At 44.3% G+C, this 25,463-nt stretch overlaps 1 protein-coding gene and 1 pseudogene across 2 annotated transcripts in view; one reads left to right on the top strand and one right to left on the bottom strand.

The window, feature by feature from the left end:
* Itgam (integrin subunit alpha M) overlaps positions 1-4,149 on the bottom strand; it is a 45,515-nt gene extending 41,366 nt beyond the window's left edge. For both annotated transcript variants that reach the window (XM_027404501.2, XM_027404500.2), the window contains exons 1-2: positions 4,122-4,149; positions 1,764-1,869 (exon numbers count right to left, since the gene is read on the bottom strand). In XM_027404501.2, coding sequence (XP_027260302.1) covers positions 1,764-1,869; positions 4,122-4,149 — 134 coding nt within the window. The remainder of the gene's footprint in view (positions 1-1,763; positions 1,870-4,121) is intronic.
* Positions 4,150-4,751: 602 nt separating this feature from the next.
* On the top strand, positions 4,752-4,901 carry LOC113834566 (annotated as a pseudogene).
* The last annotated feature ends 20,562 nt before the right edge of the window (positions 4,902-25,463 follow it).

Here is a 25,463-nt window from a genome sequence, read left to right on the forward strand (position 1 = left end):
ATTACCAGGGAAGAAAAGCAGTCAAAAGCTTTCCATGGCTGTGAACCTTTGGGACTGGCCTGGCAAGACAGCCAAGTGCAGCTAGCATGATGGTGGCATGAATATTATGGGAGTGTGCTTGTTACTTTTTGTCAACTTTTTCTCAACCCAGACCTATGTGGGAAAGGGTAATCTCAATTAAGGAGTCTCCCCCATAAAATTGTCCTATAAGGGCATTTTCTTGGCTAGAGGTTGGTGTGAGTCCTGTGAGAAGACACCCTTGGCAGGTGGCTCTGGGGTGCATAAGAAAGCAGGCTAAGCAAGCCAATAGCAGTGCTCCTCCAGGGCTTCAGTTCCCACCTCAAGTTCCTGTCTGCAGACTCCTGCCTCGGCATCCCTCAGTGGACTGTGACCTCGGGTTCGTAGCCAAATAAACCCTTTTGTCCCCAAGTTGCTTTCAGCCATGGTGTTTTATCAGAGCAATAGAAACCTAAGACAGAGAGCAACCACCGCTTTCTACTTGCATTAAAGGTCTGGTCCACAAGATGAAATTCATGTCTAGTCCTGTTAACTGGGTCAAGATTCCTGTAGCTAAGTAGGTCATGGGCCCAGGGGGAGAGCCTACTACCACTAGTCTACTAGAATTAAACTTCTTCCTATGTTCTGAACATTATACCCACAGACTAGTGCACCTCTGAATCCTCAGCTTCCTTTTAAGGAGATGGTGATTAAAACCAAGACTCACAACTGGTCCATACAGACAGCAAAAGAGACTGGGTGCTCAGCTTCAGAACATGAGACATCTACACTACGTACTTCCTCTCAAGGCTCAGGAATCATACAAAGCAGGAAATGGAAAGGTGTCAAGAGACAGAGGAAATGCAAAACTGTTTTCTGGACATGACAGCGCTGTTGCTCATATGAACTCACAGCCTCTGTAACAGCAAGCGCCAACACTTCTCACTTTCTGAAAATGTGAATCCCATAATGAATCCCAGTAAAAATTTCTTTTAAGGTAAATGTTTTAGGCTTTGTGGACTATATCTCCTTATCACTTCTCTTTATTCTGTGAGTAACAAGTGAACTGGATTGTGTTTGATAAGATTTATAGCCAAGAGATGGTTCAGTGTATAAAGTCACTTGCTGGGAATCCTATGAGCTACGGTTATCCCTAGGATCCACATGGAGAAACCAACCCCCACAAGCAATTCTAACTTTGGCACAAGCATGCTGTGTCATGTACACACACACACACACACACACACACACACACACACACACACATCTTAGATGCATTATTACCATATATGTTCAAGTAGGCCATAGCTTGAGCATAACTCATGCTACAGATTGAGGGTAGGAAAGTGGGCAGCAGTTAGGAGGTAGCTAGAGAGACAGACAAAAATCTCTCCTGAAGAACCACAAGGAGCCAATTGTCAGGATCCCTCCTAGGAAGGGAAGTACAGGGAGTAAAAGACTTTTTGCTCTCAACTTTCTTGGATCTTGTGAATTTGGAACCCTGAAACCTTACTATAGATCCAAAAAAGAAAAATCAGTCAAGAGAGCAAAGGGGTGTTGTAGCTCAGTGGTAGGGCATCAGCAAGCCTTGGATTCCATTCCTAGCAAAGGAGAGAGAGGGAGGGAGGGAGAGAGGGAGAGAGGAGGGAGGAGGGAGGGAGGAGGAGGGAGGGAGGAAGGGGAGGGAGGGAATCTCAATAAGGAAATTTGTTTTTCCTAGCTTTTAAAGAGGCACTAAGACAGGGGGCTTCCCCTGAGGCCTTTACCGGGATTCACCAAGCTGGACCACACTCTGCCCGAAGCCTCTTGCATTCTCTTGGAAGGTGATGGGATTTTCAGTGTCCAGATTGAATCCGTGACACAAGGCAAGAACTAGAAGGATAACAAGGAAGAGTCAAAACACAGGAATTAACATGGGTAGGAGAACGGCGCTCCTTCCCACAGTCGCCTTTCCTGACAACATCACTGAAACTCCGACAGTCGGGCAGGGGTCCAAGCATTGTAGAGCTTGTCTTTTCGGGTTTTGAGACAGTGTTGGACAGCACTACAGTGTCAGTTTAACTCTGGATGACAGACACCTCCCCATCCTCTTGCCTCTACTCTGCCTCCCAAATGCTGGGGTGCAGGGCTGGGCCACCACACCACAGTCCATTCTCCTTTCCTACAAAGAACCAGAGAGTTAAGCAGAACCCAGCACTAGGAAGGCAAATGCAAAAGTAGTTTGAGCCAGCCTAGTCTCGTAGTGAGTTCCAGACCAGTCAGGGCTACATGGTAAGACCATGGAGGGAAAGCGTTTCTGGACAGGGTCTCACACAGCCTAGGCTGGCCCAGAACTCCTTATATAGCTGAAGATGATCTTGAACCCCTGATCCTCCTGCCTCGGCTTCCCAATGCTAGAACTACAGGTGTGCACCACCTCGCCCAGGTGATTGAGTGTTAGGGATCAAATCTAAGGCTTTATACGTGCTAGGCAAGCCCCAGGCCTCATTTCCACCAACTTTTCAGCAAGGAAATTCAAACTATAATCAGTTATCACTTCTTTTTTTTTTTTTTTTTTTTTTTTGGTTTTTCAAGACAGGGTTTCTCTGTATTGTTTTGGAGCTTGTCCTGGAACTCACTCTGTAGACCAGGCTGGTCTCGAACTCACAGTGATCCACCTGCCTCTGCCTCTGGAGTGCTGGGATTAAAGGCATTCACCACCAACACCCGGCCAATTATCACTATTTTTGTGATACAAGTTTACTCATGAGATAGATGACATTCTTGAGGAGTGGCATTTCGCTTGACTGGGAGTAAAGTTAGTGTCCTCTGTCACCAATGGATGATAAATAGTCATCTTCAAAACGGGTAACAGCTGCATTAACCCACAGGCCAAGTGTGCTGACTCACAGCCCAAGGGTCTATAACAACTTATCAAGGGGAAACCAGTCCCTCACTAAGCCCACAGTGGCCTCTTCTCCCCCTGTCACAACCACAGTGATTTACACAACATTCAAAGGCCTGGGTAAGAAATTTTCCTTCCTCTGCAATTCTCAAGCAGTTCCTTCCCTTCTCGACTCACTCCCTACAAAGCAGACAAGAAAGGAAATGAACTCAAACCACTTTTTGATTCCGCCGCCATTCAGCAAACATTCGCACTAAGTCCTTGTTACCTAGAACTTAAGGCTAAGTGGAGAAGGTAAGTGAGACACAGGAGAAAACACTCTGGGCGTGGAGACCACACCTGCTGTACTCCCTGGCGCTGGGACTTCATCTCTCTGGGCCTCAGTAGCTTGTCTATGACAAACATCCTTGCAAAGACAATGATTTAGTCCCTCGCCCACGACCCCCTGGCCATCCTGTTGTCTACCTCCACTCTATTCTCCTCGAGTTATTCAGTCTTCCCTAAAGCCCTTTGCCTCTCCCCACCTAGCTCCTTCCTATTCTCTGCCCTCCACCCCTTCTGATGCCCCTCTGCCTTCCACTGGCACTGCACACACATGGTGCAGAGACATGCATGCAGATAAAACACCCACACACATAAAATAAAATAAATCTCTTTTTAAAAGAAATAGCCAGGCTGGAGAGATGGCTCAGAGGTTAAGAGCACCGACTGCTCTTCCAGAGGACCTGAGTTCAATTCCCAGCAACCACATGGTGGCTCACAACCATCTGTAATGAGATCTGGTGCCCTCTTCTGATGTGCAGATATACATGGAAGCAGAATGTTGTATACATAATAAATAAATAAAATCTTTAAAAAAAAAAGGAAAGAAAAAGAAAGAAATAGCCAAGTTGGTCCAGCAAGGTGGCTCAGTGGATAAAGGGGCTTGCCATTAAGCACTGAATACCTGAGTTCAATCCCCAGAATCCACATTCCCTAAAGCCCTTTGCCTCTCCCCACCTATTCCTTCCTATCCTCTGCCCTTTCTCTCCACTCATGTACCCAAAAAAATCCCCTCCTCCCACCCTGGAGACCCCTAACCCCTCCTCCCCACCCTGGAGACCCCTAACCCCTTCTCCCCACCCTGGAGACCCCTAACCCCTCCTCCCCACCCTGAAGACTCCCTAGCTCCTCTTCTTCACCCTGAAGACCCCCTAACACCTCTTCCCCACCCTGAGGATCCCCCAAGACCTTGACATACCTGTTACCAGAAGAACTTTGAAAGTCATGACTGAAAGAACAAGTCCCTAGAAGATGTGTGTACTGCAGAGTTGCAGGCACCACAGGGAGATATTGAGGAAGCCACCAAGGCCAGGAGGGGTAAAAATAGAGAAGTGAGAGGCAAAGGCTATGAGCTAGCGGCTCAAAGAAAGAGGGTGGAGGTTCTGCAAGCATCCAGCCCTGTTTAGCCTTCCTCTGGGACAGTGGAGCCTGCTCTTCTTTGCAACCCTGTTTCCTGGCCCTACTATTAAAGTCACCACCCAAAGGGCACCAATTGACACTCATTTCCCTCTGGGATAGCTCAAAATTGTCTATAACTCCAGTCCTAGGAGATCCAACACCCTCTTCTGACCTCCATTGGCACTGAACACACATGGAGCACGGACAGGCCATGCATATAAAACAGCCACACACATGAAATAAAATAAATAAATCGCTTTTTTAAATAGCCAAGAGTTGGTCCAGCAAGGTAGCTCAGTGGATAAAGAGGCTTGCCATTAAGCACTGAATGAATGCCTGAGTATTATTATAAGTGAGGTATTTGCTCATTCCTGTCTTGTTGGGTATGCATTTTATTCTATCTTTTTGTTCTTTAAAACAGTGGTCTCTCATACTTCCCTGGTAGAGGAGACATCATGAACAGGAAGGTAGTTTTCCCAGGGCGAGGCTCACCCATCTGCTGAGCCCTGTGATTTCCCCAAATGCAAGAAACTCAACTGCATCATTTGTGTTAGTGGGAAACTCTGTTCACATTTTCTCTTGGCCAAAAAAAAAAAAGAAGAAGAAGAACAAAATAAAACAGTGATTTCTTTGCTCTTTGGGGTTTTCTTATTTTTGTTTTTGTTTTGTCTACGGCCATTGATTTATTTGTAGTGTGTGTGTGTGTGTGTGTGTGTGTGTGTGTGTGTGTGAGAGAGAGAGAGAGAGAGAGAGAGAGAGAGAGAGAGAGAGACTGATTCAAGTGATCTACCTACCTCAGCCCCCCAAGTGCTAGAACTGTGCCCACATACTGCTGTGCCCAGCTTTCTTCGATTTTTTGACACATTTTCTTTTGTTCCTAGTTATATTTCCAATAGCCAGATGGAATAGATGTTTGCCTGCTGGATAAAAATAAATAAAAATTCTATATACTTTGTTTCAAAGCTATTCACACACAAAGAGAGAGAGAGAGAGAGAGAGAGAGAGAGAGAGAGAGACTGTGAAGATAGCTCAGTGAGTTAAGTGTCTGCTGTACAAGTATGAGGACCTGAGCTGGGATCCCCAAAACTCATGTAAAAGCTGGGCGTGGTAACACCTGCCTGTAACCCCAGCACTGAGGCACAGGCAAACCCTAGGGCTCATTGGCCCACCAGTCTAGCTAGTCAATGAGCTTCCACATTCAGTGAAAGACCCTGTCTCAAGAAATAAGGTGGAGAGTGGAGGAGACAGCTAGCAACTCCAACCCCTGGCCTAAGCACGAATACACCTGCGTGTATGGGTGCACACACATACATGCACACACCCACACAAATAGGTGCATACACCATATATGCTTACATGCACAAAAAAATTAAAATGCAAGGTAGCACACACCTGAAATCCCAATATTCAGAGGCCTCAAATTCATGATCCTCGCCCTCCCGCCTCCCAACTGCTAGAATTATATAGCTGTGGTCATCACACCTGTCTTGCACTTAAAACTTTCGTACAAAAAGAAAAGAGATGATTTGATAATCAGAAAAAAAAAACTGTAGCTAATTTAAAGTGACAAAAATGACTCTTATTAACAGGTAAATGCTGAGGAAAAGAGGAACAAGTGTGAGGAGAAGTTACCCACAGAATGTGGGGACATATGTTTGTCAGACTCTTTGTTCATTGTGAACAAATACCTGATAGAGACAGCCCGGGGAGGAAATATCTATTGACTCAATGTTTCAGAGGTTCCAACGTCCGCTGTTACTTGGCTCTGTTTCTGGATCCTGCTAAGGTTAAACATGGCAGGAGTGTGTGGCAGAGAACATTCAGCTCACAGCATATAGCAGAGTGAGGAAGGGACTGGGGACCAGATGCAAACTTCCAATACCCACCCACTGTAATGGGAAATCTTCAGAAGTGTCCATTTAATGGGATCTGGAATCTGGAATCTACTAAGAGCCTGCTCACTGGCTTTCTTCACACTTACACAGTAGTCCAGGGGACACACACACACACACACTATTACCCATCAGTTGGCAATCAAGGTAATCACCCACAGGCACATCCACAGGTCAACTCAACTGAAGCTCTCTGGTCATGTGATTCTAGGTTGCAGCATTTAAAACCAACCACCACAGAGGCTGGAGAGATGGCTCAGCAGTTAAGAGCATTTGTTGCTTTTGCAGAGGACCTGGGTTCAATTGCCAGCACCCACATGGCAGCTCACAACCATCTATAAGCCAGTTTCAGGGAATCCATCAACCTCTTCTGGCTTCTAGGGGCACTAGGTACCAGGTATGCAGATATATACGTAGACAAAATGCCATACACAGTAAAAAGAAAATCACACCCACCAACAGGTGTGCCCCAACCAGATGACTGTGGGTAGGTTGCTGGCTCAACCCTCCCACACCCACTCTTTCTCTTCTTCTTTCCCGTGGCTGAGCATCTAACAGGAACAAATAACATGCTTGGAAGGTGACCTGGAAAAGTGGGGGTGTGGGCAGGAGAACAGGCTCTGAGAAAGTTACTTCTGGAGAAAACCAGAGCTCAGAACACTAGGACACTCTGGCAACCTCAGTTGCCTGATTGAGGCACAAGGAATATCTATCTATACTCTACTGCATAACTCACATTAGCTATTGATTGAAGGGTTTTCTGTGAGAAATCCTCCACTCAGAACCAGCCTGTCCCTCACCCAAATGGAGCAGGCTCCAGTTGTTGCAGAATCTGCTCAGGTAAGTAGTTGATGGTCTCTTGCAAGGCCAGCTTGCATGATAAAATCGCATGCTGAAGGGACATGGATGGAGCAAACACAGCATCTGCTACAGATAAGCATTTTTTTCATAGTGCTTACTACATGAAGTTTCGGGATATTTCCATTGTCTGTCTTATCTGACTCCCCTAGTGGACTATAAAAACTCCATGACAGGAGACATTTGTAACTGGAGACTTTTCTGTGTCCCACCCAGTCCCACAGCTGCTTATAAATAATCACTCAGAGGCTTAATATCACTCAGGCTTATTAGTAGCTAGCTCTTACATATAAATTAACCCATTTCTATTAATCCGTGTATTACCACGTGGCCCAGGGCTTACAAATAATGCTGTGGCTGGTGGTGTCTCCCTCAACACTGCCTTCTTTCTCCCTGTATTCAATTTGGCTTTCCTGCTTAGCCATATTCTGCCCTGCCATGGGCCAAAGCAGCTTTATTCATCAACCAATAAAAGCAACACATATTCTCAGTGTGCAGAAAGACATCCTGTTAGGTTTTTGCTTAAATTGGAAAGTCAAGAGATGGACACGAACTATAGAGAGCACATTAATCAGTGTGTTATAGGATGGGAGATCGAGAAAGAGAGAGAGGGAGATGGAAGAACAGAGCAGGGCAGAGAGTAAGAGAGAAGAAAGAGAGAAAGAGAGGAGCTTAAGAGAAGAGGGCATAAGCGGGCAGGGGTCTGTCTTTTAAAGGGGTCCTTTACACCTGCATGCAGACTTAGTTCCCATGGAACACTGGGCTGACCAGGGTACTGCCTGAGTGGATTCTGCCAGGTAACGGGCAGGCCAGCATAATGCCTGAAACTTTCACATCCCACATCAGACAGTCTTCAGTTTCTTCACTCTTTCCAGTGTACAGATCATGCCTGGTTTATAATAGACATCTGGGGTGGTTTGAATGAGATCGACCCAATAGGCTCACATGTTTGCATGCTTAGTCTCCAGTTGCTGAGCTGTCATGGAAGGGTAAGGAGGTGTGTGGCCTTGTGGGAAGAGGTATGTTGCTGGGGGCTGGCTTTAAAGTTTCACAAGCCCAGTGTCTGTGTCTGTGTCTGTGTGTGTGTGTGTGTGTGTGTGTGTGTGTGTGTGTGTGTGTGTGTTTCTCTGTGTGTGTGTGTGTGTCTGTGTCTGTGTGTTTCTGTCTGTCTCTGTTTGTGTCTGTCTCTGTGTGTGTGTGTCTCTGTCTCTGTCTGTGTATGTGTGTATGTGTGTGTGTGTTTCTCTGTCTGTGTGTGTGTGTATGTGTGTATGTGTGTCTGTGTCTGTGTGTTTCTGTCTGTCTCTGTTTGTGTCTGTCTCTCTGTGTGTGTGTGTGTGTCTGTGTGTGTGTGTGTGTGTGTGTCTCTGTGTGTGTGTGTGTCTCTGTCTCTGTCTGTGTATGTGTGTATGTGTGTGTGTGTTTCTCTGTCTGTGTGTGTGTGTATGTGTGTCTGTCTCTCTCTGTCTCTGTCTCTGTCTCTGTCTCTGCCTGCTGCCTGCTACCTGCAGATCAGATTACAGTTCTTATCTACTTCTCTGTCACCATGCCTACCTGCCTGCCACCATGCTCCCCACCGTGATGATAATGGACTGACCCTCTGAAACTGTAAGCAAGTCTTCAATTAAATGCTTTCTTTTATAAGAGTTGCCTTGGTCATGGTGCCTCTTCACAGAAAGGAGGAGTGACTGATGGGGAATGTACTGTGTATGTTTATCTTATTGATTGTTAAATAAAATACTGTTTGGCCAATGAGACAGCAAGTAGATGGGACCAGGAGTCAAAGAGGATTCTGGGAAATGTAGTAGAGAAGTGCTGATCCAGGCAGAAGTGACATAGCAAAGAGACTCATATTTAAGCGAAGATGAAACAGGAAGGGCCCCTTTTTTCCCTGTTCGCCTACTCCAGCGGCAGGATGTGAGCCACCAACAAGGGACGCCAATAAGGCGTCCGATAAGATAAGTCTTATAACATATATAGATTTATGATAATTAAGACGGAGCTAACAGATGAGGAATCCTAGTCATTGGCCAAACAGCTTTAAACCTAATACAAGTTTCTGTGTATTTATTTGGGCCTAACTCAGGCAGGCGGCTAGCGTAAAGCACACACACATGGTGGTGGGGCTCAGGCAGCTTTTGGTGGAAAGATTTATCGTAACAAGTGACCAAGACAACATCCAATAAAAATTAACTGGATAAGAGAGAAATGTCTAGGTCATCCTTTGAGCTGACCTCAGAACTCCAAATTAATTGCATTGGATAGGTTATGACCCACAATTCCTGAGTAGATGGTGATTTCCAATCCGTCTGTGTCCTACCTGTTCCACCACTGGCAGGTGTGGTGGGTGCTGGGTGCTGGGAAGAGGCTGCTCAGATGCTAATAAAGGCCAAAGAAGAGGAGGGTCCAGGCTGGCTTACTCAAATCAAGATTTGCCAGGACGCTTGGGGGCCACAAAAGGATGAGTTGAAGTCCTTCATTATTCAGAAGTCTATGATGGTGGGTAGTGCAAAGGGTCAAAGGTACCGCTGGCCCACGCTCCCAGGGAGGCTCCCTAGAGGCTGATCTGATTCCCTGAGCAACAAAGGGGAGATTCAAGGATGTGCAGAGCCCTGAGGGCAGGCACATGGAGGTCATGGCACCGGTGTGGGTTCACTTGGGTCTGTTGAAAGAAGACTCAGAGACACTTTAAGAATGAACTTGGCTTTTTGCAGCTGCAGGGGTCCCCAGCCTTGCCGGGCTCAAGCCTTTCTCTACACCCAGGGCATTTTTATTTTTCTCAATATTTACACTTTAGCCAGCTGATTGCCATATGCTCAGAACAACTTGAATGAAGTTTCCAAAATTACAATGCCAAGTGCAAAGTCGCCAGTCACCAGGTATCACAGTTTTCCAGGTTTCCTGAACCAAGTTTTGCATAGGCCTTTGTGTCCTGGGGAAACTCCCAAACAAAGTTCACATGGGGGACAAAAGTTATCTGGTCAACAAAGGATGGATTAGGCTAGGTGCTAGCTCTCGGGGAGGGAGGGAGGCCCTAGGCCAGATGTGGCCCAGAAGGGGTTAGGGCTAGTTGCTATCCTTCTGTCGCCAGACCAGCAGGATACTGCTACAGAATACTGAATCCAGCTCCCAACCACTTGTAACTCCAGCTTCAGGGACTCCAATCCCATCTTCTGCTCCTGCCAGCACCTGCCCTCATGTGCACACTACACAGAGGCACATGATTTAAAATGTCTAGAACAATAAATTAAGATTTATTGAAACAGCCTGTTGGTGGTGGCGCACACCTTTAATCCCAGCACTCGGGAGGCAGAGGTAGACAGATCACTGAGTTCAAGGCCAGCCTGGTCTACAGAGAGAGTTCCAGGACAGCCAGAGCTACACAGAGAAACCCAGTCTTGGAAAACAAACAGACAAACAAAAAAAGATTTATTGAAACATAGGCTGGAGAGATGGCTCAATGGCTTAGAGCACATACTGCTCTACCTGAGAACATAAAGTTGATTCCCAACACCCATGTCAGGCAGTTGTAAACTGTAAACAGTTGTAATCCTAGCTCTGGGGGAATCTGACATGCCTGACTTCTGTGGGCTTTGACTATTAATATTCCCCATAGTCCAATAGAGAGTGGCACTAATAAGGAAGGAAGGAAGTGTGGCCTTGTTGGAGGCAGTGTGTCACTGGGGTGGGCTTTGAGGTCTCAGATGCTCAAGCCACACCCAGTGGGGCAGTTTACTGTGGAATAATCCTTCTTCACACTGTGAATATGTGTTACTCTCATTGACTAATAAAAAGCTGACAGGCTGGTAGCCGGGCAGGGAGTATAGGCAGAACAGTCAGAAACAGAGGACTCTGGTAAGAAGGGCAGAGTCAGAGGAGACACCAGTCAGCCACTAAGGACGCAGGATGTGTAGAAAATGAGGTAACAAGCCACGAGTATAAATAAGAAATATGTGTTAATTTAAATGTAGGAGCTAGCTAGTAACCAGTCTAAGCTATGGTCCGAAAATTTACAATTAATATAAGCCTCTGTGTAGTAATTTAGAAGCAGCTGCTGGGATGGGCAAACTCTGCCTACAGCAATTCTCTTCCTGCTGCCTGAGGATCAAGACGTAGTGTTAGACCCCCCCAGAAAACTCAGGTATCCGGGGTCCCAGGCCACGACCTCGGTCACCCCAATCACCAGGCAGATTCGAGAGCTTGCTGCAAACTGCATGAGGCTCTATTATAATTTAACGAGCTAACCCCATGTTAGCTTAGGTCTTTTGTCCACCCACCATGGCGGTTGGCTACAAAAGACAGCTAGCTCCTAGGAGCTCCCGAGAGATCTTGTAGGGCAGCATAAGGGGAGTGTCTAGGGGTACGCACAGGCTCGGGATTGGTGTGCCTCCAGGCTTGGAGGGCTTGCCCTGTGTCGATCGGTCAACTGGTTGTTATGGCCCATAGGCCCTCCCAGGGTGGTTGCTATGCTCTGTGCTGTGCGCTTGTCCATAAAGTACACCCAGGGTCATAAAGCATAGCGCCACCAGCTAACTTCTGATTGGTTCCTTGTCACGAGGCAGGCATCTGACTTTCTAGTGTCTAGGACAAGGTCAGACAAGCACGTGTTTGGCTGTTATGGCTGCCGAAAGGGGAGCTGGTCCCTTCAGTAGAACTCTCAGCTCCTTCTCCAGCACCATGTCTGCCTGCATGCCGCCATGCTTATTGCCATGACTATAATAGAGGAAAACTCAGAACTATAAGCTAAGCCAATTACATGTTTTCCTTTATAAAAGTTCTCGTGGTCATAGTGTCTCTTGATTTGAGTAAGCCAGCCTGGACCCTCCTCTTCTTTGTGTGTATGGGGTGTGTGTTAGTTAGGGTTTTATTGTAAAACAGTGACCCAGGGAACCTTTCTGGTGGTATATGGAAAAGGAAGGCCAACTGGAGGGAGGAGAGGAAAGGAAAGTGAAGAAATGGCTCAGAGGTTAAAAGCTCTCACTGTTTTTGCAGAGAATTATTTTTGCGGTTTTGTCTTGTTTCCACAGATACCTGCACTCACAAGCACAAACCAACATGAAGACGCACACATAACACAATTTAAAATAAGAAAAATAGGATGGACATGGTGTCGCACACCTTTAATCCCAGCACACAGGAGGCAGAGGCAGGCGGATCCTTGTGAGTTCAAGACCAACCTAGTCTATAGAGTGAGTTCTAAGATAGCCAGGGCTATGGAAAGGGACCCTGTCTCATAAAACCTAAATAATAATAAATAAAATAGTAAAATAAACTTAAAAGGAAGAAAGAGGATACTTCAAGGGATAACAGCTAGGTTTGGTAGCATGTGACAATAGTCCTGACACTCTAGAGATGGAAGCAGAAGGATCAGAAGTTCTACATCACTGACTTAAAGGCCAACCTGGGACACAGGAGACCCTGTTGAAGAGCCAACAAGATGGCTTAGTGGGTAAAGGCATGTGCTACAAAGCCTGATATCCCAAGTGGAATCCACATAGTTGAAAAAGAGAACAGATTGTTAGATTTTTGTTTAAATGAGAAATAAAGAAAAAGAGGCAGCGTAAGACGAGACACAGGATGAGGCATATTAGACATATTAACCAGTTTATTATAGGCCTGGCAGAGTATGGAGACTAAGAGAGAAGAGAAACATGGTAAATGGCTGACCACCATGGCCGGTCGCCATAGGGAGAGAGAGAAAAGAAGCAGAAGCAGACAGAGAAGAGGGGTAGAGAATGTAGAGAGAGAGAGAGAGAGAGAGAGAGAGAGAGAGAGAGAGAGAGAGAGAGTGTAAATGGGCAGGGGTCTGTCTTTTAAAGGGGTCCTCTGCACCTGTGTGCAAACTTAGTTCCCATGGAACCCTGGGCTGACCAGGATACTGCCTGTTCCACCAGGTAACAGGGGCAGGCCAGCATAATGCCTGAACCTTTCAGACTCCCCAGAGTTGTCCTCTACCTTCATACATACATCCTGGCTGGAGTACAGATAGAGGATGGTAGAGAGCCTACCACACATAGATAGATGATTGATTGATAGATAGATAGATAGATAGATAGATAGATAGATAGATAGATAGAATGCAAATAAATATAACAAAACTACATGAAGAAAAAGAGGGGGGACCTAATCCTACCATCAAAAATAATGCATTTCTCCCAAAGAGAAGCAAAAAACCTTTCTTTGGTTCTATCTCCCACATCTACCAATGCCCTGGTTTCACTTCCATTTTGCAAAACTTCTCCAAAGCAGTTGTCTATACCTGTTGTGTGTTTTTCTTCTGTAAACCCCTTCCAAGCATTCCCCTTCCTGTACCAAAATAGCTTCAGAGGTCACCAAGCCAAATTGGCTTGTTCAGCCTTCGGCTCCCAGGCCTTATCTTTAGTGGTTCAGTGCTTTTGACATTTCACTGCTACTTCCTGGAATTAATCTGTTTAGTTGACCTCTGAAACCCCACAACCCTGTCTCTGCTGCCTTGGTCCCCACTTCGAGGTTTCCTTGGCCAATTCTCTTCGCCCCCGTGGAGGAGTTCAGAGCTCAGTTCTCCCTTGTTAGCTGTTGTTTTAAGACAAGGTCTCACTATGTAGAACCAGGCTGGCCTCAAACTCACAGAGATCCCCGCCCCCACCGCCTCCCAAGTGCTGGGAGTTCATATGTATATGTGCAGGTGTGTGCTCATATGTGCCTCATTACTGGTCAAACAATTCAGCCCCTTGCTGGTGTGGCCTTATTTCATTGCCACATGAAACATTCCCACATGAAACAAGGCCACACCTTTGAGGGCCTGAATTAGCCACCCAGGAAAGATGCCCTGAACCATTCTTAGGTTCTAGTGACTTGTTATTCACACAAACAACCAAAGCTCCTCGTGATCTTTGTCTTGTAAATCATAAAGAGTGTGTGTGTGTGTGTGTGTGTGTGTGTGTGTGTGTGTGTGTGTGTGTTGTGTGTGTGTGTGTGTGTGTGTGTGTGTGTTTAGTGAGAATACAAAGTTGGACAGACAGGGAACATCGGGTAAATCTTGAAAGAGTTGGATAATGAATACGATCAAAATATGTGATATGAAACTCTCAAAAATGTATTTTTAAAATTAAAAAATGGAAAGACATGACAATGTGTACTTACAATCATAGCTTTGGGAGCCTAAGACAGGAGTTCCCGGCCATCTTGGGCTACAGAGTGAGTCAAGGGTAGTCCAGGCTACATAGCAAGACTATGTCTAAACAAAAAGGATGACTGAATCCTGAGAAGAGAGGCAAAAGCACAACACAGGTCTTTGGCAGCAAGCCTCTAGCCCCTCCCAACAGTACAGAACCCTAGCACTTAGCCTGCAGCTCCCACTCCTCACCTCCTCCACCCAGTCCTCCACTCTGATTCCTATCCACTGCTTTCTAGACCCTGTCTACGGCCTCCGTCTTGTTTCGGCAATTCAGACATCCTGGTCTAGCATCTAACCTTTCTTAGGAAATCTATCCTGTCCCCAAGGACCCAATGCAATACCAGATGGACTATGAAGCTACTACCTACACATCCCTCCTCCAAGCTCACACTGTTTCTTCCAGACACCCTATTGCAGGCAGGACCAGACCCCAGCAATCAAGCCCAGAGAGAGTAGAGCATGGTCCTCACAGCAGGAATGACTCAACCACCTTGAAGGACACAACAGTGGAGCCTTGAACTCCAGACTGTACTGCAACACTAAGACTAAGTTCACTGGGATCTTTCTCTTAGGAACAGAGAAACAAGTGTCTGGAGAGGGAGGATGACCTGGCCTTCCCAAAACACGCATCACCATGGATGATGGCCCAAATGGCATCCTCCACTTAGAAGGAATTTGTCGAGAATACTTCAATTCGGTACTGGCTAGTTTATTGTGTTAACTTGACACAAGCTAGAGTCATTTTGAAATAGGGAACTTCAATTGAGTAAATATTTCCACCCAATTGGCCTGTGAGCAACCCTCTGATGCATTTTCTTTAAGGATGCTTGATATGGGCGAGTCCAGCAGACAGTACTATCCCTGAGCAGGTGGTCCTGGATGCTATAAGAAAGCAAGCTGAGCAAGCCATGAGGAGCAAGCCAGTAAAGCAGCTCCCTTCCATGGCCCCTGCATCGGCTCCTGTCTCCATGTTCCCTCCTTGAGTTCCTGCCCTGGCTTCTCTCAATGACATGCTGTAAGCTTTTAGGTGAAATAAACTCTTTCCTCCCCAAGTTGCTTTTGGTCATGGTGTTTCATCACAACAATAGAAACCCTGACTAAGACAAAAACCCTTCCAGCAAGCAGAGTGTGGTGATATTGCGGTACATAGAAGTTGAGGATCAAGAGAGAGAAAGGGGGAACTGAAATTGATCAATCTGCTTTTCAAAAGCTCCATTCTAGAGATTCACTGTTTCTGTCATAAAGGTGCCGTGTAAGTGCTGAATTCTGCTTGTTTTAGCTAGGTTTGGGTCACTTAAAAGTTGCTATATAGACCAGGCTGCTGACCTCAAAATGACAGAGATTCGCCTGCCTCTGCCTCCCAGGTGCTGGAATTAAATGTGTGCCATGTTTAAATCCCTAACAAAGACTTTCCCCTAGACTAAATCAACAGGATAACGAGAATCCTGCAACACAAACAATGTGCTCATAGATGAGTCACTAAATGGCAGTGCCCCCACAAATCCTCCTGCTTATCCCATAGCCTCAAGCTGTAACTAGTTATACAGAATTGGTGTGGCCACTCCATGTTTGTGTGGAAGATTGACACTATCACTGATTGGAAAAGAAAATAGCATTGGTGATCTGTTGTGGAATATTACTTTAACTATGTGAAGGTGTGTTACATTTGTTTATGCTACATTTGTTTAGTTGTGTAAAGACAGGTTACATTTGTTTCACCTTGCCTGCTTAAGACACCTGATTGGTCTAATAAAGAGCTGAATGACTAATAGCTAGGCAGAAGTGGGATAGGCAGGGCTGGTGGGCAGAGAGAAAAGAGGAGAAATCTAGGCTGGAGAAGAAGAACCAGGAGAATGAGAAAGAAAGAGAGGGACACATCTGGGGCCAGAAGCCAGGCAGCCACCAGACAGACAGACACAAGAAGCAGTGAAAGTAAGATTGACAGAAGTAAGAAAGGTAAAGAGCCCCAAGGCAAAATGTAGATGAAGAAAAACAAGTTAAGTTATAAGCGCTAGCAAGAAATAAGCCTAAGCTAAGGCTGAGCATTCATAGCGAATAATGTCTCCGTGTCATGATCTGGGAGCTGGTTGGTGTCCCAAAAGAACAAGCCTGGTACAGGAGTCACTTCTCAGAGTTCTCCTAAGTGTGTAGTCCCATGAAATATTCCTCTCTGAGTTCTACTCCTCCACCCTATGGATACTCAGACAGCACCTGCTCCCCATCAAAAGTGGGAAACTTCAGAAAACAAAAGATGAGAAGTTAAATTGTAACACAAGATACCTCAATAATATGGCTGCTTAAATGAGCTGTGAAGAAGCAGAACACCAATAGACATGCCGACATGAAAGGGGGAAATCTCACAGGGCCACCCATAGACAAAAGAGCTACAGGCCACTAAGGGATGCTGAGAGTAAGAGAAATAGTCTTCCCCCAGGGATGAGCCTGCGCCTGCCCCCTAAGTGGTTATTCAACCCCAAGTAGTCAGCCCCGAATCATATGCATACAAGTTTTTATATATTTGTGTGTGAGAGTGTGTGTGTGTGTGTGTGTGTGTGTGTGTGTGTGTGTGTGTGTGTGTGTAAAAAATAACAGCCAAAATGGAGAAGCAGGTATAATTTCAATGGGGAGCAAGGAGAGGGTACATAGAAGGAATTGGAGGAAGGAGAGGGAACGGGGAAAGTGATGTAACTATATTTTAACTCTGAAATTTTTAAAATTAATTTAAGAAACAAAACTTAAATTTTAGGAATCCCACTAGTGATTTATGTTAATATGTTAATAATATTTTATTAATTACTTGCCACTTTTATACATTGTATTTTCATCATATCCACCCAGTATTTTTTCAGAGATTTTTTTTTCCTGAAACTAGAGTGAATTTATAGTTTAACATAATTGTTTTTTTTTTCCGCTAGAAAAACTAGATTTAATTCTGACCCTCCCCAAAAGTACTCAATGAGATTATGAATTTGAAAATGCTCTGTATATTATGAGTTGAATATGACATCTCCCCCATACACTTGTGTTTAAAATACTTAATCCCAGCTGCTGGCACTATTTGAGAGTTTCTAGAAACTTAAGGAGGTGGGGCCAGATTGGGAGAAGTCAGTCACTTGGGGTAATGTTTCTTTAAAAGCTCTTGACATGGCATATTCCTGTAATATCAGCACTTGAGAAGTAGAAGCAGAAAGAATTTAAGGCCATCTTCAGCTACTTAGTGAGTGGTTAGTCAGGGTTAGGCAGAGTTCCTCTAGAGTAAGGAAACTTATAGAACATAAATATATATTCCTATATGTCTATGAATATATAATATATGTGGGATTTATTAGGATGACAGGCTGTGTTCCAGCTAATCCAACAATGACTAACAGTAAAACTTTTTAGGTATTTTATCAAGATCCTTCCTCAGGGGAACCTGGGGGTTCCTTCTTTTTAGGGGTTCTGGATCTGCAGACTGGATCAGTCTGGAAATTGGTTCACAGGCCAAAATTCCCTTTTGCCACATCCAAGGCAGCCTTTCTTCCATTTATTTGAGAATTTTTCCACTTATACAGATCAGACAAAAATCCAGTAGGCTTCTTTTCTATTCCATGCCTGGAAACACCATGATTAGCCAGTATCAAAGGCCCATAGGAGCTATGCCACCATAGATAGAGTTCACTTTGCTGGTGCTGACCATTACAGGTCAGGCCACTGTGGACGCTGCTCTGTCTGTGCTGCCCGTTATGACAACTACAGTCACCTTGCCTTTCTGTGCTGCCACCTGGGCCTAATTAAACCCACTGCATTTAGTTCATACAACTGAGCAGCAGCATCTCCAACCCTAAAGTCTGGCACAAGAAAAAAGGAGACAACAAAGCTCTTCAGATGTGCTGGTGCCCCTCCCACCATTTTTTGTCTTTTTTTAATTATTTATTTATTTTTATTTTATGTGCATTAGTGTTCTGCCTGCATGTATGTCTGTGTGAGGCTGTCGGATCCCCTGGCTGTAGTTACAGATGGTTGTGAGCTGCCCTGTGGGTGCTAGGAATTGAATCTGGATCCTCTGAAAGAGCATCCAGTGTTCTTAATGCTAAGCCATCTCTCCACACACCCCCTTTTTTTTTCTTATAGAATTAGTAAAGGGCTAGCATTGCAATTTCCCTGAGCCTTAAAAACTTCCTTCATCAACACTTAGCTGGGGACATCTCCCTTTTCAGTAGGCCATCTTTTGACAAATTCTTCACCCAAGCATTCAAACAAACTTTTGACACCTTTTTTTGACACCTTTTTTTTTTTTAACTGTGCAAGCTTCCATATTAAACCTAGAATCTCCACTCAGTGGGCCCATATCAATAAGTTTGTCCTGACCTGGTCTTATGTTCCTTTCTCCATTATCCCACACCCTTCAAATCCATTCCCACACATATTCCCCAGACTTCTGCTTGAATGCATTAGCAAATTCATTAAATTCTTTGCTAGTGTGACACACCTCCTCGTGAACTACACTTTCTACCTCCCTCTAGGAGCCTGCTAGCCTTAAATCTGGTTATGGATCTACAGGAAACTATTGCTGGGCCTGAGGGACATCAGTATTGTTTTGCCTGGCATCTCCTTCAGAGGGTTTAGTAGACAATGAAGGATTAATTTTTTTCAGTGAAAGGTGAAAAGGCAGTATTTCAGAGGGGGGAGCGTGAGTACATCTTCTGCTGAGGGTAGAGAAACTACTTCCTTAAGTGAGACTTAAAAAAAAAAAAAAAAAAAAAAAAAAAAACTTGAGAATCTGAAGGTTCAAAGTTTTTACTTCAAATTAAGCCCCTCTATTTTGGGGTTTTAGTTAATTCCAGATGTAATCAAGTTGACAACAAGCAGAATAGCCATCACAGTTAGTTTGAGGATAGTCTAAGCTATATTAATCCTATCTCAAAAAAGAAAGGAAGGAAGGAAGGAAGGGAGAGAGAGAGAAAAGAAAGAAAGAAAGAAAGAAAGAAAGAAAGAAAGAAAGAAAGAAAGAAAGAAAGAAAGAATAAACCTCTTTTGCAGTATATCTCCTACTGTCTGCCTTACAGTTTAAAGGAAAAACTGGAGTACTGACACAATGAGAGCCGTCACTATCCCCATTCACCAAACTTGTGTGTAGCTCAGTGGTAGAGAATGTGCCTGTCAGGAAACTGAGCATGTGGTATCTTCCTGACTCACAAGTTCCTCTTAAGAAACTCACCTCCACCCTATCCTTGTGAAAGTTTGTGTTCCAGTGCAAGCATGCCACCCACACCTTTAATCACAGCATTTGGGAGGCAGAGGCAGGTGGATCTCTGTGAGATCCAAGCCAGCCTGGTCCATGTAGTGAGACCCTGTCTTTTTAAAAAAACAAAAAACAAAAAAAAAACTGATAATGATGAAAAAGAATTATTTTTAAAGCTAGGCATGATGGCATATGCCTTTAGTCCCAGTACTTAACAGGTAGAAAGCCACCAGGCGTTGGTGGCACATGCCTTTAATCCCAGCACTCGGGAGGCAGAAGCAGGCAGATCTCTGTGAGTTCGAGACCAGCCTGGTCTACAAGAGCTAGTTCCAGGACAGCCTCCAAAGCCACAGAGAAACCCTGTCTCAAAAAACAAAAAAAAAAAAAAAAAAAAAAGGTAGAAGCCAAAAGGATTCAGAGTTCTCAGCCATTTTCAGCTACATAGCAAGTTTGAGACCTGCCTAGGCTGTTTAAGACCGTGTCTCAAAAGAAAAAGTGGGTGGGAGGGGCTTGACTGGAGAGATGACTCAGTGTTTAAGAGTGCTGGCTGCTCTTGCAGAGGACCTGGGTTTAGTTCCCCAAACCCACATGGTGACTCAGAACTCCAGTCCCAGAGGATCACGATGCCTTCTTCTGATGTCAGTTACACTGACAGTGACAATAGAAAAGCAGTGACAGCAGAAAGCAGGGATGTAAAAGGGTACCATTGCCAGGATAGTGGGGTTAGGGAGCAATAGAGAGGGGAATGGCAAGGTACATGTGATCTAATCTGGAAAATGAGAAAGGGGGGCTCTTCAAGGAGGGGAGATGAGGGTAAATACAAAAGGAGGAAGTAAGAGAGTAAAATAGCAAGGAGTCTGAAAAAGGTATTAAGTATGAAGATGTCATAAGTATGAAAAACGTAATAGTGTGATTCATACTATTAACTATTTATTTAAAAAGTCTAATATATATGTAATTCTGTCTATAAGTATACATATATTTTAAATAAGATTTTCCCAATTGAGCTTACAATGTTCCCTTCAAGAACCAAAGACTACCTAACAAAAATCCCAATACCAGAAATGAGAAGCTCTCTTTTGAGTTGTTGGTCAGGGTTGTCCAAGAGTCACAAAACATACAGCCTGTTGCTATTGCCCTTGGTTGCCCCGCAGAGGCGGAAGGTAAATCCCTATTGCTGAAGACACCAGGCACTTCAGAAAGAGGGCTCAGAGGTCCCTGAGCTGGAACTGATCGGAACACTCCCTCCCTGAGGCTAGCTTTCATGGTACCAGAAGGCACAAGGCAAGCTTCCAAAGGAGGGATGCAGCCAACAGTTCTGCCCAGTTACACTGCCTATGAGCTACAACAATGAATGACCAGTATGGCAAGATAACACTCAAGGTGCCATATAGTAGTGGCATACACACCTTGGTGGTAACCAACAGCTCTCTAATCTGACAAAAGGGAGACCATGCCTGGCACCGAAAACCTAGCCAATACTCAGTGCTAGTGAAGTGACAGATCTTGGAGGAGAACCTGCAACCACCACTTTGCTACACCAGTATAATCTGTAACAACAATCTAAACATTTGTCCTTATACTCACACATAAGTGTAGTCCTCACCCCTCATCAAGTAAACTTCTCTTTGCAATATATGGAGACCACTACAAAAAACCACAACCAACCAAAACGCATGGTTGTAGATCACAGTCCCAATGAACACAGCTACAAAACAACTCCCATACCTAAGGTTCAGGGAACATTGAGGAAGAGGAGGCAGAAAGATTGTAAGAGCCAGAGGGTCAGCTTGCTGTGAGACTGTGTTTCCTATAATGCCAGAAGCTACACCCGTAGTCTCGCCAACATGGCCGCCCAAACAAGAACTGAACAAGGATGACAGCAATAGATAAGCACAAATGGAAAGATCATGAGGCCTCAGTCTACAAAAGAACTAAGGAGTGCTGAGAGTGGGAGAAATAGCCTTCTTATGGCAGGAGCAAAACAACTGGTTATTGTAGGGAGAGACCCTGGATACCTGAACCGCTGACCATACCCAAAGGTCTTAGAAGCATCTGGGACTGGACTTCTCAGAGTGCCAAATCTGGTTATTGGCTCCTGGTGTGAGTATCCCTTCCTAATAAATTACCAGTTAATAACCTATCCCGTGTTCAATCTTGTTCCTTTTCAGGTTATCCAATACCAAGTGGTCATTCCTGAAAATACAAGGAACTAAGCAGGTAATATATAGGAATACACACACACACACACACACACACACACACACACACACACGTAACAATTAGTGAAAAAAATGTCATGAATTTGAAAGAGAGCTAGGAAGGGTATATAGAAGGATGTAGAGGAAGGAAAGGGGAGGGAGAAATGATGTAATTACATTATAATCTCAAAAATAAAAGAAGACAGGCATATTGGTGCTTTAATCCCAGCACTCAGAAGGCAAAGAAGCAGGCAGTGAGTTTGAGACAAACCTGGTCTACAAAGTAAGATCCAGGACAGTCTTGGCTCTGTTATACAGAGAAACTCTTGTCTCAAAAGCCAAAAGGATAAAAAATAAGAAGAAAAGAAAAATTGTTTTTAGTTGAAATAGCTTTTTTAAAGGGGTCGTCAAGCTGGAGGTGGAGCCATGCTGAAGGAAGTCTGTCCCTGGAAAGAGTGGCAAGACTTGAGGTTGTATAGCCCCACCTCCCTACTTTTTCTCTGTTACCTGTGTAGATGCAAATGATCATCCCACTTCCTGTTCCTGCTACCATGCTTGCCCCGCCCTTCCGTGTCTTCTCCACCCTGATGGGCTCTGTCCCGCTGGAATCATAAGCTAACATAAGCCTTCTCTAAGTTTTGTTTTGTTGTTGTTGGAGGTTTGTTTTGTTTTGTTTTTGGGGGTTTTGGTTTGGTTTGGTTTGGATTTTGGTTTTTCCAGACAGGGTTTCCCTGAGCAACGTCTGCCTCCTCCCAAATTCTGAGATTAAAGATGCGTGCCACCACCACCTGTCCTGTAAAAATTTTTTGACCTTGATATTTTACTATAGCAACAGAAAAGTAACCAACACACCATGTAAAAGTGCAAGGACAGCCTGGCAGTGGCGACACATGACAGCCAAGACTATACAGTAAAACCCTGTCTCATTAAAAAAAAAAAAATCAAAAACAAAAAGGACTGAACTGACTCCAAGAAGTTGTTCTCTGACCTCTGCCTAGGCCACAGCATGCATATGCCCGCCCACATACTCACTCATCATATATATACTTGCAGTAATAATAATAAACAGAAAAGTGAGCCCAGCGTTGGTGACACATGCCTTTAATCCCAGCACCCAGGAGGCAGAGGCAGGCAGATCTCTGTGAGTTCGAGGCCAGCCTGGTCTACAGAGCAAGTTCCAGGACAACTTCCAAAGCAATACAGAGAAACACTGTCTTGAAAAAAAAAACATAAATAAATAAAAGTAAATAAACAGAAAAGTGTGTGCCACCACTCAAGCATTTTGAGAGAACAAATATCCATCCATAAAGATGGCACTTAGGCCAGAGCTTTTCAAAGTTTCTAAATCCACAAGGCAGAGAATTCATAAACTAAGGCAAGCTGTTAAATTCGAAGAAAATATTATAAGACACGCATGTAACAGACAATAAGTATAACGATAACTCTTTCGGCCTGGGTTCTGCCACCACTTTGGGGGCCCCAAATAACACACAGAGTCTTATATTAGTTACAATGCTGCTGGCCAATGACTAGGATTTCCTATTTGCTAGCTCAGTCTTAATTATCAACCATAACCACATATATATTTTTATAAGGACTTATCTTACCGAGGACGCCGGCCTTATGCGTCCTCTCTTCCTGGGACTCTCTCCCTTTCCTACATTTCCCAGAATCCTCCTTCTCTCCTAGTCCTACTTAACTTGCTTCCCTATTGGCCAACAATGCTTTATTTATCAACCAAAAAGACAAACATATACACAGAAGGACCTCCCCCATCAAGTAAGTATATGTAATATGTAATAAAAAAAACCTGTAACTCATTAAGAAAATGAGCAAGGGGCTGGAGAGATGGCTCAATGGTTAGGAGCACTGGCTCCTTTTGCAGAGAATCCAGGTTCAGTTACCAACACCCACAAGGAGATGGCTAACTGTCTGTAACTCTAGTTCCAGGAGATCCAGTGCCTCCTTCTGGCCTCCTGAGGACTAAGTGTGCATGGTGCACACACATACATACACACAGGCAAAACACCCATACACATAAAATGAAATGAATTTTTTAAAAGAAAATAAGTAATATGAATGAGCAATCATTAGAAAGAGAAATATAGTTAAACAAGATATTTGAAGTGATAGAAATGTCAGTTATTCTGATATGATCATTATACATTGTAAATATGAATTGAGATATGTGGCAGGCAACGCATTATGATAAAAGCAATTACATTCTAAGAGACTGGAACTCTTCCTGAACCTCTCAGCCAGAGCTAATAATACACCTCGAGGTCACTCAAGACTGTGAACCTGCCAAGCACGGTAGCACACACCTTTAATCCCAGCACTTGGGAAACAGAGATAGGTGGATCTCTGTGAATTCAAGCCCAGCGTGGCCCATAAAGTAAGTACCAGGCCCACCAGGCTAGACAGTGAAACCCTGTTTCAAAAATAAATAAAGACTGCTACCCTACTGTCCTCAGCCAACCTGCCTTTAAGAGACAACCGTCTCACCTGCCTTGGGTTCCCTATGTAATCAACTTTTACAACCTAAGCTATCACATCACTGTAATCTTAAAGTATGTACTCTTCCATGCCACTGACCCAAAACAATGAAGTGTGTCATTTGCTAAGAACACAAAAATAGAGGTTGAAAGCAATCTTATAAAATGAAACCCCACAATGTGTTGAACACAATATTTACAAATATTATCAAACATAATATTTATGAATATTGCTTGCTAAACAATGATGTGTGCAATACTGTGTGTTATCTGGGCCATTTGGAATCAGTCGAACTCTGACTTATTGCCTTGTAAAACTGTTAAAGATTTCTGTAAAGTATCCTCATTCCCTCCCCATGAGATGCTTCCTGTATTGCTCAATAAGACAGGCAAAAGCCCTTTGCGAGGGTCTGACACACAGACCAGACACAGGCAGGGGGACAGATTCACAAGGCCGCTTTCAGGAAGGCACAGCTTCAGCCTCAAACAACAGACAGAGGACAAGAGACACAGGGAGCATGAAGCAGAGAATTCAAATCTGGGATGGCTCTTGATTACTTGACACCAAAGTGAAATGCTTTATTTCTTTCCTTAATGGGACACTGACACACTATTGGTGTCTCGGAGTTTATTATTAACACATTCAAACCTGCTGCAGCCAGGCATTGGTGGCACATGCCTTTAATCCCAGCAGAGACAGGCAGATCTCTGTGAGTTGGAGGCCAGCCTGGTCTACAGAGTGAGTGCCAGGACAGCCTCCAAAGCTACACAGAGAAACTCTGTCTCAAAAAAAAAAAAAAAACCCAAAAACCCAAACCAAAAACCTACTGCATTCCTGAGCCCCATGTGAGGAATCTTTACTGTGTTTAATCCACAAAGAAATATTATGCTGTACCCCATTGATATGTACAACAATCATATATTAATTAAAAATGAAAAATAGCCAGGTGATGGTAGTGGCGCACGCCTTTATTCCCAGCACTTGGGAGGCAGAGGCAGGCAGATCTCTGTGAGTTCAAGGCCAGCCTGGTCTCCAGAGCAAGTGCCAGGATAGGCTCCAAAGCTACACAGAGAAACCCTGTCTCGAAAAACCAAAAAAAAAAAAAAAAAAAAGTAGAGTGAGCAGGTGGTGTGTATGTACTTAGGATATATATATATATATATATGCATATTCAAAATGTAACAATTATGAAAAAAAGTCATGAATTTGAAAGATAACAAGGAGGGGTGGATAAAAAGGTTGAGGAGGGAAAAGAAGGGGTGAGGTTGCGATTATATTATAATCTAAAAAAATAAAATAGAAAATTTAATTTTAA

The sequence above is a fragment of the Cricetulus griseus genome, chromosome 3, assembly GCF_003668045.3.
Source record: "Cricetulus griseus strain 17A/GY chromosome 3, alternate assembly CriGri-PICRH-1.0, whole genome shotgun sequence".
NCBI lineage: Eukaryota > Metazoa > Chordata > Mammalia > Rodentia > Cricetidae > Cricetulus > Cricetulus griseus.